General features: G+C 43.8%; 1 protein-coding gene across 4 annotated transcripts in view; it reads right to left on the minus strand.

The window, feature by feature from the left end:
• The window catches only part of dqx1 (DEAQ box RNA-dependent ATPase 1), a 133486-nt gene that overhangs the window by 40237 nt on the left and 78690 nt on the right, over positions 1–14559 (minus strand). For all 4 annotated transcript variants that reach the window (XM_078224307.1, XM_078224293.1, XM_078224313.1 and 1 more), the window contains exons 6-8: positions 12738–12837; positions 6877–7032; positions 3490–3681 (exon numbers count right to left, since the gene is read on the minus strand). In XM_078224307.1, the coding sequence (XP_078080433.1) occupies positions 3490–3681; positions 6877–7032; positions 12738–12837 (448 nt within the window). The remainder of the gene's footprint in view (positions 1–3489; positions 3682–6876; positions 7033–12737; positions 12838–14559) is intronic.

Below are 14559 nucleotides of genomic sequence, written 5' to 3' on the forward strand. Positions count from 1 at the left end.
TTTATGATGGATAAAATGCCAGAGATAGTTGTCAACTGTGTAACTGACTTTGGAGGAAAAAAGGGGGGAAAGAAACAAGCCTGGAGATTGAATTGTATTCATCAACACTTACTGAATATGAAAGGAATGTTGTAGGATGGGGGTACAAAATGTCAAGGGTGAGCAAAAACCGCAGATAGGAAGGAATGCAGAAATTTTCATAATATGTAAAATGCCTCTTCTAAAATGTGCACTGTTCAAATAACCAGATCAAATAAAGACTTAACCAGGTATTACGTAAGTAACATGCTGTAATGTGCACGCAAACATGAATGACAGCCTGTCCCATTCGTGGGACATGGGTTTCGCTGGCTGGCCATCATTTATTGCCCATCCCTAGTTGCCCTCAGAGGGCAGTTGTGAGTCAACCACATTGCTGTGGCCCTGGAGTCACATGTAGGCCAGAACAGGTAAGGACGGCAGATTTCCTTCCCTAAAGGACATTAGTGAACCGGATGGGTTTTTCTGACAAATCGACAATGGTTTCATGGTCATCAGTAGATTCTTAATTCCAGATATTTTTTATTGATTACAAATTCCGCTATCTGCCGGGGCGGGATTCGAACCTGGTCCCCAGAACATTAGCTGAGTTTCTGGATTAATAGTCTAGCGATAATACCACTAGGCCATTGCCTTCCCTGTGTCGGAAATGGATGTTGATAGATGCACTCTATCTGACGACCACTTCCTTCAGCCTACAACCACCTGTAACGTCAAGGCACCAAATTTCTTCAAACAGAACAATGGTAAAGCCAAAGTGATAATTTTTGTCCTCCACCATAAACTCTGCTCCTCTGCCAATCCTTTGGATATCTTCCCCCAACTATCTGTTCAGGAACATAGGAATTAGGAGCAGAATTAGGCAAATTCGAGCCTGCTCCGCCATTAAATCAGATTATGGCCGATCTCTCCCTGGTCTCAAATCCACCTCCCCATCTGTTCCACATACCCTCTTTCCCTTTTTAAAAAAAATTAGAAATATATCCGTCTCCCTCTTGAAACCATTTAACGATTCAGACTCCACCACACAATGGGGCGAGTTCCACAAACTCTCATCGCAGTTTCTAGTCTACTGCCTCGCAACCTATACCTGTAGCCTCTTGCTCTCGATTGCCCAATGAGAGGAAACATTTAGTCTACATTTACTTTATCATTCCCTTTTAAGATTGTATATACCTCAATCAGACCCCCTCTCATCCTCCTAAACTCCAGCGAGTATAAGCCCAAATGTTTAATCACTTCTCATCCGTCAACCCCTTCACCACGGAATCAATCTGGTGAATCTCCTCTGAACTGCCTCCAATGCCACCACATCCTTCCTCAAATAAGGAGGCCAAAACTAGACACAATACTCCAGATGTGGTCTCACCAACACCCTATATAATTGCAACAACACTTCTCTACTTTTACACTCCAGTCCTTTTGCAATAAATGCCAACATCCTGTTTGCCTTTTTAAAAAATCACATGCTGCACTTGCATACTGACTTTCTGCGATTCATGAACACAGACACCCAGATCCCTCTGCCCGGATGCATTTTAAATCTGCTTTCCATTTAGGTAATAATTTGCCTTTCTATTTTTTCAGGCTGGACCAGGCAGTGAGGAACCTTGGTGCTCTGAACATCAACTGAACATCGAAGTTAAATTCCTATCCAGCAGCAAGGCTGCTTACGTCAACTTGCACAATGCTGCCTGCCTCATCCACCCGTGTCTCGCTCCACTGCTGCTGAAATCCCGACCTGAGCCTTTGTCACCTCTATGCTCCATTTCTCCAACTTCCAATTGGTAGGCTACCAGAACAATTAACACTTAACTGTATGAATTCTAATCTGTTCATCCATCAGCTCCCCTCCTGATGGCTCTTCGACCTCCAAAGCAGTGGATTTAAAATCCTAGTCCTCAAATCAGTCCTTGGCCTCAGCATTACCTAGTTATTTAACTTTATGGAGCTTACATCCCTTTGTGCATCTTCCTGACTCTATATTTGTACATCAAACTCTCCACTCCATCTTCAGTACAGAACCAGTCGCTCAGGGCTAACTCTATGGAATTCCATTCATACACCCATACCTTTTCCCAGATCAGTTGAAGAAACTTTGAGTTAGTTAGTTCTCCTAATGCTGCCTGACCACTTATCAATTCCCTTTCTTCCTGCCATCTATTTTTCTCTCTAACTATCTGAAGTATCTTTCGGGAGAGTAATGAAGAAAGACAGAGGCCTACGCTAATGATCTGGGGACATGGACTCAATTTACACCATGGCAGCTCATGGGATTTAACTTCAATTAATAAATCTGGAATTGAAAAATTAATCTCAGCAGCGGTGACCACGAAACCACCCAGTTCACTTCCACTCCAAATGCCCCTTGCCAGGGAAGGAAATCTGCCATTCTTACCTGGTCTGGACTCCAGACCCACAACAATGTGATCCGACTCCGAAATACCCTTTGAAATGGTCTAGCAAGCCCTCAGTTCAAGGACAATTAGGGATGTGGCAACAAATGCTGGCCTCGTCAGCGATGCCCACATCCTATGAAAGAATAAAGAAAGAAAACGGTATCTTAAAAATATTTCAAATGGTGTGATGAGGGCAAGGAGAGAAGGTACTTCAATGTGTTTTATGTACCCAAGCTGAAGTATGAATAGGACACAGATCTTTTCCTTGTTAGTGGGTTTATCCACAGGACGCAGCATTACAGACCTCTCAACTACTAACTCAAGTGTTCCAGCTGATTCTCTTCACATATACTTTGTCATAGAAATCATCGAAACCCTACAGTGCAGAAGGAGGCCATTCGGCCCATCGAGTCTGCACCGACCACAATCCCACCCAGGACCTACCCCCACATATTTTACCCGCTAATCCCTCTAACCTACGCATTTTAGGATTCTAAGGGGCAATTTTTAACCTGGCCAATCAACCTAACCCGCACATCTTTGGACTGTGGGAGGAAACCGGAGCATCCGGAGGAAACCCACGCAGACACGAGGAGAATGTGCAAACTCCACACAGACAGTGACCCCGAGCCGGGAATCGAACCCGGGACCCTGGAGCTGTGAAGCAGCAGTGCTAACCACTGCGCTACCGTGCCGCCCTTGATCAAACAATGCCCGTCACCTGTGTATCTTTAACAACATAAATCGATTGGGATTGTATTCGCTGGAGTTTAGAAAAGCAGAAGTTAAGTGTTGTAATGGGGAATGGTAGGCGTGGAAAAAGGATGGATAATATTGTTGATCTAGCTAAAAACAAATACACATCACAGTTCAGATTTTAAATGTCTTTAATTTTAAGACATTTCACCTACAATGGAAAAATAGTTACCGTTGAGTTATGCATAGAGACTTATTATTCTTACTACTGATAGAGAAAAGAAAATATGACAAAACTGCAGGATAGTGGAACTTTGAATAGCATCTTTAAAAATTAAAAACAATTGATTCTTACCTATTACCATCGCAGCGATTGTTAACATCTCATTCACACAATCAAATTCACAGGATGCAAGAAGAGCTTTGGCAAGTTGAGGATCCAGCGGGAATTCAGACATAATAATTCCAACTTCTGACAGGTTCCCATCATCATCGAGAGCAGCCAAATAATCAAGATCCTCCAGTGCCTGCATCAGTGCCTCTGGGGCTGAGGGAAGATGGAGAGATATTACCGCTCTGTGTGTTTTATTGTCTCATTATGGATGCCAAGTGGTGGTAATTGAAGCTGGAAGGGGTCCCTCAAAACTGAAACTAGTGGTAGCTGACCACACAATTATACTCAAAAAGTACGATGCAGCAACCATATCTTTCCCAGAACTGAATGTATGGTGCAATTTGTTATTCACTATTTGTATAGTGTATTTGTTATTCACTAATAGCACTGTAAACAGCAATAGTAGATGACATTGTTCCTCTGCTTAAGAAGGGCAGAAGAGACAATCCGGGGTAATTACAGGCCTGCGAGCCTTACATCAGTGGTGGGGAAATTATTGTAGAAGGCCCTTAGGGACAGGATGTACTCACATCTGGGAGAGAATAGGCTTATTAGCGATAGGCAGCATGGCTTTGTGAAGGGGAGGTCGTGTTTCTCAAACAATCCAAAGATGTGCAGGTTAGGTTGATTGGCCAAGTTAAATTTCCCCTAGTGTCAGGGGGATTAGCAGGGTAAATGAGGGTTACGGGAATAGGGCCTGCGTGGGATTGTGGTCGGTACAGACCCGATGGGCCGAACGGCCTCCTTCTGTACTGCCGGGATTTTATGAAACCTGATTGAGTTCTTTGAGAAAGTGACAAGAAAAATTGACCAGGGCAGTGGATGTTGTATACATGGACTTTAGTAAAGCCTTCGATAAGGTTCCTCATGGCAGGCTGATATAGAAGGTGAAGTCATATGGGCTCCGAGGTGAGCTGGTAAGGTGGATACAAAACTGGCTTGGGCACAGAAAGCAGAGAGTAGCAGTGGAAAGGTACTTTTCTAACTGGAGGTCTGTGACAAGCAGTGTCCCACAACGATCAGTACTGGGGCCTCTGTTGTTTGTAATATATATAAATAATTTGGAGGAAAATGTAGATGATCTGATTAGTAAATTTGTAGGTGCTACAAAAATTGGGGGAGTAGCAGATAGTGAGGAGGATTGTCAGAGGATACAGCAGGATATAAAATCGACTGGAGGCCTGGGCTTAAAGATGACAGGAGGAATTTAACCCGGACAAATATGAGGTGATGCGATTTGGAAAGGCTACTGCAGAAGGAAAGTACACAGTAAATGGTAGAGCCCTTAGAAATATTAGCATATAGAGGGATCTAGGCATGCAGATCCACAGTTCCTTGAAGGTGGTAGCTCAGGGGGACAAGGTGGTCGAGGTGTTGCGTATAGGAATTGGAAAATCATGTTACAGACTTTGTTTAGGCCACATTTGGAGTATTGTGTACAATTCTGGTCGCCACACTACTGGAAGGATGTTGATGCCTTGGAAAGGGTGCAGAAGAGATCTACCAGGATGTTGCCTGGTTTGGAGAATATGGACCATGAAGAAAGGTTGAACAAACTTGGATTGTTTTCACTGGAGTGTCGGAGGATGAGGAGGGACCTGTTAGAGGTTTACAACATTATGACAGGCTTGGATAGAGTGGATAGTCAGAGTCTTTTTCACAGGGTCGAAGGGTCAATTACTCGGGGGCATAGGTTGAGAGCAAGAGGGGGAAAGTGTAAAAGAGATGTAAGGGGCGAGTTTTTCACACAGAGGGTGGTGAATGCCTGGAACGCACTGCCGGAGGAGGTGGTGGAAGCAGTTTCTATAACAACGTTCAAGAGGCATCTGGATAGATACATGAATAGGCAGGGAATAGAGGGATATGGACCACGTAGAGGCAAGACAATATTGGAGAGGCATTTGTGTCGGCACAGACTTGGTGGGCCGAAGGGCCTGTTCCTGGGCTGTTCTATTCTTTGTTCAGCATTAAGGGAAGACTTGACATAAGGCTAAAAGGAATTTGATTTCTATGCTGACCATTAAGACCTTATATAATTTGTCTTGATTTCCAATTTCATAAAATTGGAAGGGGAAATCAGTTAGGCTCATTGCCCAACCCCGACCAAATATTTAACTTGTTAAAGCTATTGGAGATTTTCTACCCCAGAAAGCAGTCGATGCTCAGTCACTGAATATATCCAAGATCAAATCAATAGATTATTGCTGGGAAAACTCAGCAGGTCTGGCAGCATCTGTGGACCGAGAAACAAGACTTAGCTTTTCCAGTCCAACATGACTCTTTTTCATGACTTGGCCTACCTAAAGATTCAGACAGTCCCGCAGCCGCAATATCCAGCCTCTTCAACAGAAATTTGTTTCAGAGATATTGGGAGAGACGGTGGCGTATTGCTAATCCCGAGGCCCAGACTCATGCTTTGGGCACATGGGTTCAAATCCCACCATGACAGCTGGTGAAATTTAAATTCGATTGATAAAAATATGCAACTACAAGCTAGTCTCAGTAATGGTCCCCATGGAACTATCATTGATTGCTGTAGAAATCCACCTAGTCCACTAATGCCTTTTGGGGAAGGAGATGTGCCGTCCTTCCCTGGTCTGCCCTACATGCAACTCCAGAGCCACAGCAATGTGGTTGACTCTCAACTGCTCTCTCAAATGGCCTAGCAAGCCACTCAGTTCAAGCGCAATAAACGTTGTCCTTGACAGTGGCACCCACATTCCTTGAAAGAATATTTTTTTAAAATTGCAATATTCTTAAGAACAGTCTGGAAAAGATAAGTCTGTTTCTCTCTCCACAGATGCTGCCAGATCTGACGGGTTTTACCAGCGCTTTCTGTTTTTATTTCAGATTTTGGGCATCCGCAGCCTTTTATTTTTATACCAATCGATTCTTGTACACAAAGGAAATTAAAGGATATGGAGGAATTTGTGGGAAAGTGGAGTTAAGGTAAAAGACTAGTTATGAGTGGGTTTCCTCCGGGTGTGCCAGTTTCCTCCCACAGTCTAAAGATGTGCAGGTTAGGTGGATTGGCCATGTTAAATTGCCCCTTAGTGTCAGGGAAACCTTGGGTCAAACCTGGGTCCCTGTCAGGGAAATTAGAAGGCTCTCCCCTTCTCCATCACCCATCTATTCTCCCTCTTACACTGTCTACAATCAGTGCATTCAGAGGACAAACGATTTATTCCTGCTCCTATTTCTTATGTCCTAAAGCATTACAGAAACTATAGAAAAAATGACAGAGGATTCTTACATCAGTTCATCTCAAAAATCTGTAACTATTCTTTTCACATAACTGGATATTCTGGGCCAATGCGTGCACCGTACAAATTGCTGTGTTGCCTTTACCTGGCCTATCCAAGAAGTCGCACTGCCCCATATCTGCAATATCTAGCCTCTTCAGCAGTAGAACCAGGTGACTGAGGTTTGTTTCGGACACTCGAGGTGGTGGAACATCCGGCATCTCATTGTGGAATGCTTCGGAGTACAAGCGGAAGCACTTCCCTGAAAAGACAAATACGCAATGTGAAACAGCTCTTCAAAACCCTGTTGCTGCAAAACGTCACCTCCACAGCACTTCCAGGCGATACGCCTTGCATATCTCTGGTTATGATGTGGAGATGCCAGCATTGGGCTCGGGTAAACACAGTAAGGAGTCTAACAACACCAGGTTAAAGTCCAATAGGTTTATTTGGTAGCAAACGCCACTAGCTTTCGGAGCGCTGCTCCTTCGTCAGGTGATCTCCCACTCACCTGACGAAGGAGCAGCGCTCCGAAAGCTAGTGGCGTTTGCTACCAAATAAACCTGTTGGACTTTAACCTGGTCTTGTTAGACTCCTTACTGTATCTCGGGTTATCCAGAGTGAAGGGTCCAGATTTCTATAGCTTTCTCACAACTTACATTCTTGACCAAAAGGCTCAGGCTCGTGGTTCTTCTCATCACTGTCTCGGTGACCTGAAATAGGACTTCTTTGCTGTGCAGTTTAATTGACTTTGTAGACGGCTGCTTTGCATCGTGTGGCCATAGTTAGCATTGAGTCTAAGATTACAAATTCTCTTTCCATTTCATTTGAGCTATTTTAATACCAGACGACAGGGATATTTCTTATTTTTCCATCCAATGGATTGTGTTTTGGATTTGTCGGAATTAAAGTTCACCTGCAGGCACACCTACTAAACCCAGAAACTATTGAGTAGCTCTGTTTAATTATAGCTTTGTAATTTTATCTGAGAGAGATACTTCCCACTGGAATTCTCTCACCTCAATGGGTGAGAGCCAGCGATCCCAGCAGGCCTGCTGGAAATGCCATTCTCCTGCCACTTCCTAATGTTTCTGCCCAAACGGTGCGCATCTCCAACACACGGCGAATTAATGGTGGTGACTTGGGTTGGTAATTGGAAATTCCTTTTCCCGTTCTTGATTCCAAAAATAACTCCTGAAGAACCATCTTTTTGAAAAGTGTTTTTTAATTTTAAAAAAATATCCCTCGAATGTGGGCCATGTTGGCAGTTGCTGCCTTTGCCCCTGATCTATAGTTGCCCTGACCGGGCGGTTTGCTGCACCACTTCAGGGAGTGTAAAGAGGCATCTATATAGGGCCTCCCAATCGCGTGTTTCCTGCTGGCAGGAGCTGGCACTTTGCTTGCTAGCGGCGGGATTCTCTGGTCCCAACGCTGTCAATGGGAATTCCTATTGCGTCACCTCACGCCAGCGGGAAACCCGCGAACTGGGCTGCACTGCCGGCGGGACTGGAGAATCCGGCCATAGTGCGTGACCAGTCAGATGCGAGTTTGATTGATTGTACAGGGCAGGTTCCCTTCACTGAAGGATATTTATTGCATCATTTGGCTGTTTATGGCCAACAGACAGTTTTCAGTTACATACATCTTTTTTCTGGTGCTCACCCAAAAATTACTTACCAAATTTATTGAATTTAGTTCCATAACTTATCATGTTGGGATTTGAACTCTCAATCTCTCAGGCCACAAACAAAGATGCGTTTCTTTAAAGTTGTTTAAAAATAAAATCAGAATATTTCAATATGAAAAGATGGACGCTAACCACTATTTTCAAAAATACTTTACTTGTGGCTACATAATCAAGTGCAAACAGAAGTGTTCTTCCTTAGAGTCTTTCAAACTTTTTAAATAATCATTCCATACTTCTGTGATGTCATTTACATGCATCAGACATTAGCTAATCAGAAGCATGAATGTCTGGCAATGCTGTGTGAAACAGATTCCTGCCAACTTCCCTTCGATTTCTAATGTGCTCCCCTGCAGCCTCAGGGCTGTGAGCTTACACTCAAAATTGCTCCTGCTTTCTTTCACTGATGTGGAGATGCAGGCGTTGGACTGGGGTCAGCACAGTAAGAAGTCTCACAACACCAGGTTAAAGTCCAACAGGTTTATTTGGTAGCAAATACCATAAGCTTTCGGAGCACAGCTCCTTCTTTGGAGCTGTGCTCCGAAAGCTTATGGTATTTGCTACCAAATAAACCTGTTGGACTTTAACCTGGTGTTGTGGGACGTCTTACTGTTCTTTCACCGAGACATGATAATGTGATGGAAGGCTACTCCAGCACCAGATGATGCTGGAGTAGCCTCTTTAAACTTGTTTATAAATAAATCGGGATCTTTCAATATTAAAAGATTGACACTATTTTCAAAACTACTTTATTCGTGGCTGGAGTAGCTTTCCATCGTTATTTGCATGCAAGAACATGGGTTGCTTTTGACTCCTTTTCCCTTCCGTCTTGGAATTCTCTCACAATCCACTGCCCAGTAAAGAGCTTTGTCACAGTTCTCTTAATAAGTTGTTTAAAGTTAATTTACTTGTGTCACAAGTAGGCTTACAGTAACACTGTAATGGCGTTAATGTGAAAATCCCCTAGTCGCCACACTCCGGCGCCTGTTCGGGTAACACTGAGGGAGAATTTAGCATGGCCAATGGACCTAATCAGCACATCTTTCGGACTGTGGGAGGAAACTGGAGCACCCGGAGGAAACCCACAGGCACGGGGAGAACATGCAGACTTCGCGCACAGTGACCCAATGACCCGGGAATCAAACCCAGGTCCCCGCGCTGTGAGGCAGCAGTGCTAATCATTGCGCCACCGTGCCGCTTCATAGGTAAATTTAAGATATTATGGAGTTCATCACCTTCAACAAAACAGCTTTTAAGTTACAGCACTAAGTCAAAGATATCTTCTTACCTATTTAATTATTAATGAGTCACAGGCAAATATTTACTGCAAGTCAGGCTGTCAAATAATTTCACTTTTATTTTCAATTCTCATATTAGAATGAGCAGAGTCAGGCCACGGACAAAGATCAGCTTCTTTAAACTTGTTTGAAAGTAAATCAGGATATTTCAATATGAAAAGATGGACACTAACCACTATTTTCAAAACTACTTTTTTTGTGGCTACATAATAAAATGTAAGCAGAAGTGTTTTTCCCACAGAGTCTTTCAAACTTTTTAAACAATCATTCCATACTTCTGTGATGACATTTACATGCATCAGATGTTAGCACGAATGTCTGGCAATGCTGTGACAAACAGATTCCTGCCAAGTTCCCTTCGATTTCTAATGTGCTCCCCTCCAGCCTGTGAGCTTACACTCAAAATTTCTCCTGCTTTCTTTCACTGAGACATGACAATGTGATGGGAGGCCACTCCAGCAAACATTGCATGTAGGGACATAGGAATTGTAAGGTGAAAAAAAAAGACTGTCGTGGTCCATCCGGTGCAACTTCTACCTAGCTGCTGGTCACATGATACTCAATTACTTCATTATCATTCTAATTGTAGCAACCCATCTCCATCGACTACAAAAGACCCTAGACACGAGATAAGAAAACACATAGAATGTAAAGTTACAGCACAGGAGGCGGCCATTTGGCCCATCTTGTCCATGCCAGCCTGAGGACACTCAGGTGCCCTTTCTAATCCCACTTTCCTGCACCCGGCCCATAGCCCTGTAGCTCATAACACGCATCTTTTTAAACATTTTAGAAAAGTTTAGGGTCTCTGCCTCCACCAACAACTCAGGCAGCGAATTCCAGACACCCACTACCCTCTATGTAAAAAAAGTTCTTCCTCATGCCCTCTCTACACCCATTGCCACTTGTATTGAATCTGTGTCCCTGGTTCGAGAATTCTCCACCAAGTGAACCTTTTTATCCTGTCCATTCTCTCTCTTCCCGTCATAATTTTGTACACCTGAATCAAGGCCTTCTTTGTTCCAAGGAAAACAATAAAAATAACTCCAATTGATCCAATCTCTCCGCGTAGTTACACTTTTCCAGCCCTGGCAACATTCTTGTAAACCTCCTCTCCATTCTCTCCAGAGCAATTACATCCTTCCTGTAACATGGTGACCAGAACTGACCAAGACGCCAGTTGTGGCCTCACCAGTATTTTTTACAGTTCCAAAATTATACCCTCACTTATATGTTCTATACCTCTGCCAATGAAGGAGAGCATTCCATATGCCTTCTTTACCACCTCGTCTACTTGAACTGTTGAGGGGCCTACGCACTTGCACACCAAGATCTCTCACTTCATCTATCGCTCAAAGTATATCCCCACTTAGAGTATTCCCTATAACTGTTTCACCTCCCTAAATGCATCTAGCGGTGAAAACCTTAGTTCCGAAGCTACTTATTCCTCCTAACTCTGTTATCCTCACTGCATGTCATGTCCCGGGTGAAGTGCAATATTATAACTATAGGCTTGAAAGAAGGACAAGAGAAAAAGACTGCAATGTTCATTTTATGAAGTTGGGTCACAGAGTCGATGCCTTATGGCCGGCACGGTGGCAGAGTGGTTAGCACTGCAGCCTCACAGCGCCAGGGACCCAGGTTTGATTCCCGGCTTGGGTCGCTGTCTGTGTGGAATCTGCATATTCTCCCCATGTCTGCGTGGAATTCCTCCGGGTGCTCCAGCTCCTTCCCATAGTCTGAAAGGCGTACTGGTTAGGGTGCATTGGCCATGCTAAATTCTCCCTCCGTGTACCCGAACAAGCACCAGAGTGTGACAACTAGGGGATTTTCACAGTAACTTCATTGTGGTGCAAGCCTACTTGTGACACTAATAAAAATAAATAAATGGTAATTAAATTTGCCGAGTTTGGTGCGAGTTACAGCATGGGCAGCAGGACCTTGGATGGTGGAGGGTAAAAAAGTGTGTGTCTAAATAGTCAAGACTACAGGTTTAAAAAGGTACAAATGAGGTTCAGCAGGAGAGAAGCGGAGACTGGGCTGGCATCAGGCAGTTATTTGGGTGGAAATAGGTGGCTTTAGTGATGACACAAAAGCTTGTCTCACATTTTTACTTTGAATAACCTGAGATTAACACTTATCCTGACAACTTTTAGGGCCATTATTAGATAGAATCGTGCAAGCAGGCTCCAGAAGTGCAGACATTAATGCATTAAATCAAAAACAAAATGTTGCAAAATCCCAGCAGGTCTGACTGCATCTGTGGAGAGGGGACGGTAGCACAGTGGTTAGCACTGCTGCCTCACAGCGCCAGGGAACCGGGTTCAATTCCCGGCTTGGGTCACTGTCTGTGTAGAGTCTGCACGTTCTCCCCGTGTCTGCGTGGGTTTCCTCCAGGTGTTCCGGTTTTTTCCCCCTACAGTCCAAAGATGTGCGGGTTAGGTTGATTGGCCATGCTAAATTGCCCCTTAGTGTCAAGGAGGATTAGCAGGATAAATAGGAGAGGTTATGGGGAGAGGGCCTGGGTGGGATTGTGGTTGGTGCAGGCTCGATGGGCCAAATGGCCTCTTTCTGCACTGTAGGGATTCTATGGAACAGAGTTAATGTTTCGAGTCTGGATGACCCTTCGTCAGAGCATTAAATCACCTTGTTCCGCAGAGGTACAATCTACAAGTAAACACTAACAATGTACAGTGTATCAAACTATCTTAAAACCAAATCAACTGTTATTTTCTGGGTGCTGCTGTTACTAATACATGATCAGGCAAAAAGCTTCAACTTATCACAGCTTTTCCAAAGGCAAGTCATAGAATCTGAAAATGTTCTAAATTATGGAGCTACACAAAATTTCCACTTTATTATTTTGACTCGCTTGTACAGCCAAAGAAAAAAAGTGCAACAGTGCCAGCTCAGAATAGCTGGTGGATGCTCCGCACACATTACCTTGAACTGACCTTTGACATTTCACTCGCCAGCATTTCTTACCTGGGCAGGTGTGGCCTAATCTCTGCCACCTCAGCTCAGCCTGACTCTTGCTAATTGGCTGAATGACCTGAGAATCAGCCCGAATGCGAGGATTGTATACCTGGGGGGGGGGGAAAAAAACCAAAACGTCTAGTAAATACATCCTAACAATTAAGTCTTTATGTACTGTGTCTCGGGTCTCATTTTGACAGGTTTAGACAGTTGATTTGGGGGCGGGGGAGAACAGAAAAAAAAACCCTGTCGAAATAGTCAAGACTACAGAAAAACATGCACTTCAGACAAAGTTAATAAAGCTTGACAAATTATACGGGCAGGAATTTACAGCCACACTCGTCCCGAAACTGTAAAATCCCACCCGAGGTCAACGGACATTTCCATTGTCCACCCCTCGCCCACTCCAATTCTGTGTCGGGCGGGGCAGTAAAATTGCAGCCTACAAGTTTAAAGAAGCAATAGTATTTTATTTATTGATCAACACACTCCTGAGTTTAACATTGGATAAAAGCAAATTACTGCGGATGCTGGAATCTGAAACCAAGAGAGAAAATGCTGAAAAATCTCAGCAGGTCTGGCAGCATCTGTAAGGAGAGAAAAGAGCTGACGTTTCGAGTCCAGATGACCCTTTGTCATTTTTGATCTCCATATTTAAAGTAGGACATACTTGCATTGGGGGTGGTACAGCAAATGTTCACTGGATTGGTTACTGGGATGAGCGGATTGTCTTGTGATGAAAAGCTGAGTAAATGGGTCAACAGTATCTGGAGTTTAGAAGAATGGGAGCTGATCTTATTGAAACCTACAAGATTCTGAAGGGGCTTATCTGGGTAGACACTGAGCGGCTGTTTCCCCGGCTGGGAATTTTAGAAAATGGAGGCACAATTTCAGAATAAGTAGTTTCATATTTAGAACCGAGATGAGCAGATATTTCTTCACTCAAAGGGTCTTTGGAATTCTCTACATGAGGGGGCTATGGATGCTCCATTGTTGAATATATTTAAGGCTGGGATGGACAGAATTTTGGCCTATCAGGGAATAAAGGAACATGGGGGCAAGTAGGAGATTGGAATTGAGGCCAAAGATCAGCCATAATTGTAATGAATATTGGAGCAGGCTTGAGGGGCTGTGTGGTCTATTCCCATTTCCATTTTTGTTCCTTTTTTTTAAGTTTTAAAGTTTAAAGTTTATTTATTAGTGCCACAAGTAGGCTTACATTAACACTGCAATGAAGTTACTGTGAAAATCCCCATGTCACCACACTCCGGTACCTGTTCAGGTACACTGAGGGAGAATTTAGCACGGTCGATGCACCTAACCAGCACGTCTTTCAGACTTTGGGAGGAAACCGGAGCACCCAGAGGAAACCCACGCAGACACGGTGCAAATTCCGCACAGACAGTTTCCCAGGCCGGGAATTGAACCCAGGTCCCTGGCACTGTGAGGCAGAAGTGCTAACCACTGTGCCACCGTGCCGCCCAATGTCAACCCATTATAACTGAAAGTACTGGAGCTATGGGAACATTTCAACATAGATTCAGCAGAATAAGACCAGGCACAAGAGAAGATGTTGCAGTGAGACTTAAAACAAGAAGCGTATTTATTGAAGCGGAGGAGAATTAGAAGATACCTATCCAAAGTGTTCAAATTATGAGAGAGTTTGAGAGGCATGAGTGACTGATATGGGGAGGGGGGGGGGTGACTTTTCCCCCCAGATACAAGGCGGTGAGTTGTTAAGGATTGCATTTTAAAATATGATTACTGAAGCTTGGTCAAATCACTGCATTCAGGAAGGAATGAACTCAAAGCTGAGCTAAGAATTTAAAAA

The sequence above is a fragment of the Mustelus asterias genome, chromosome 1 (assembly GCF_964213995.1).
Source record: "Mustelus asterias chromosome 1, sMusAst1.hap1.1, whole genome shotgun sequence".
NCBI classification, from domain to species: domain Eukaryota; kingdom Metazoa; phylum Chordata; class Chondrichthyes; order Carcharhiniformes; family Triakidae; genus Mustelus; species Mustelus asterias.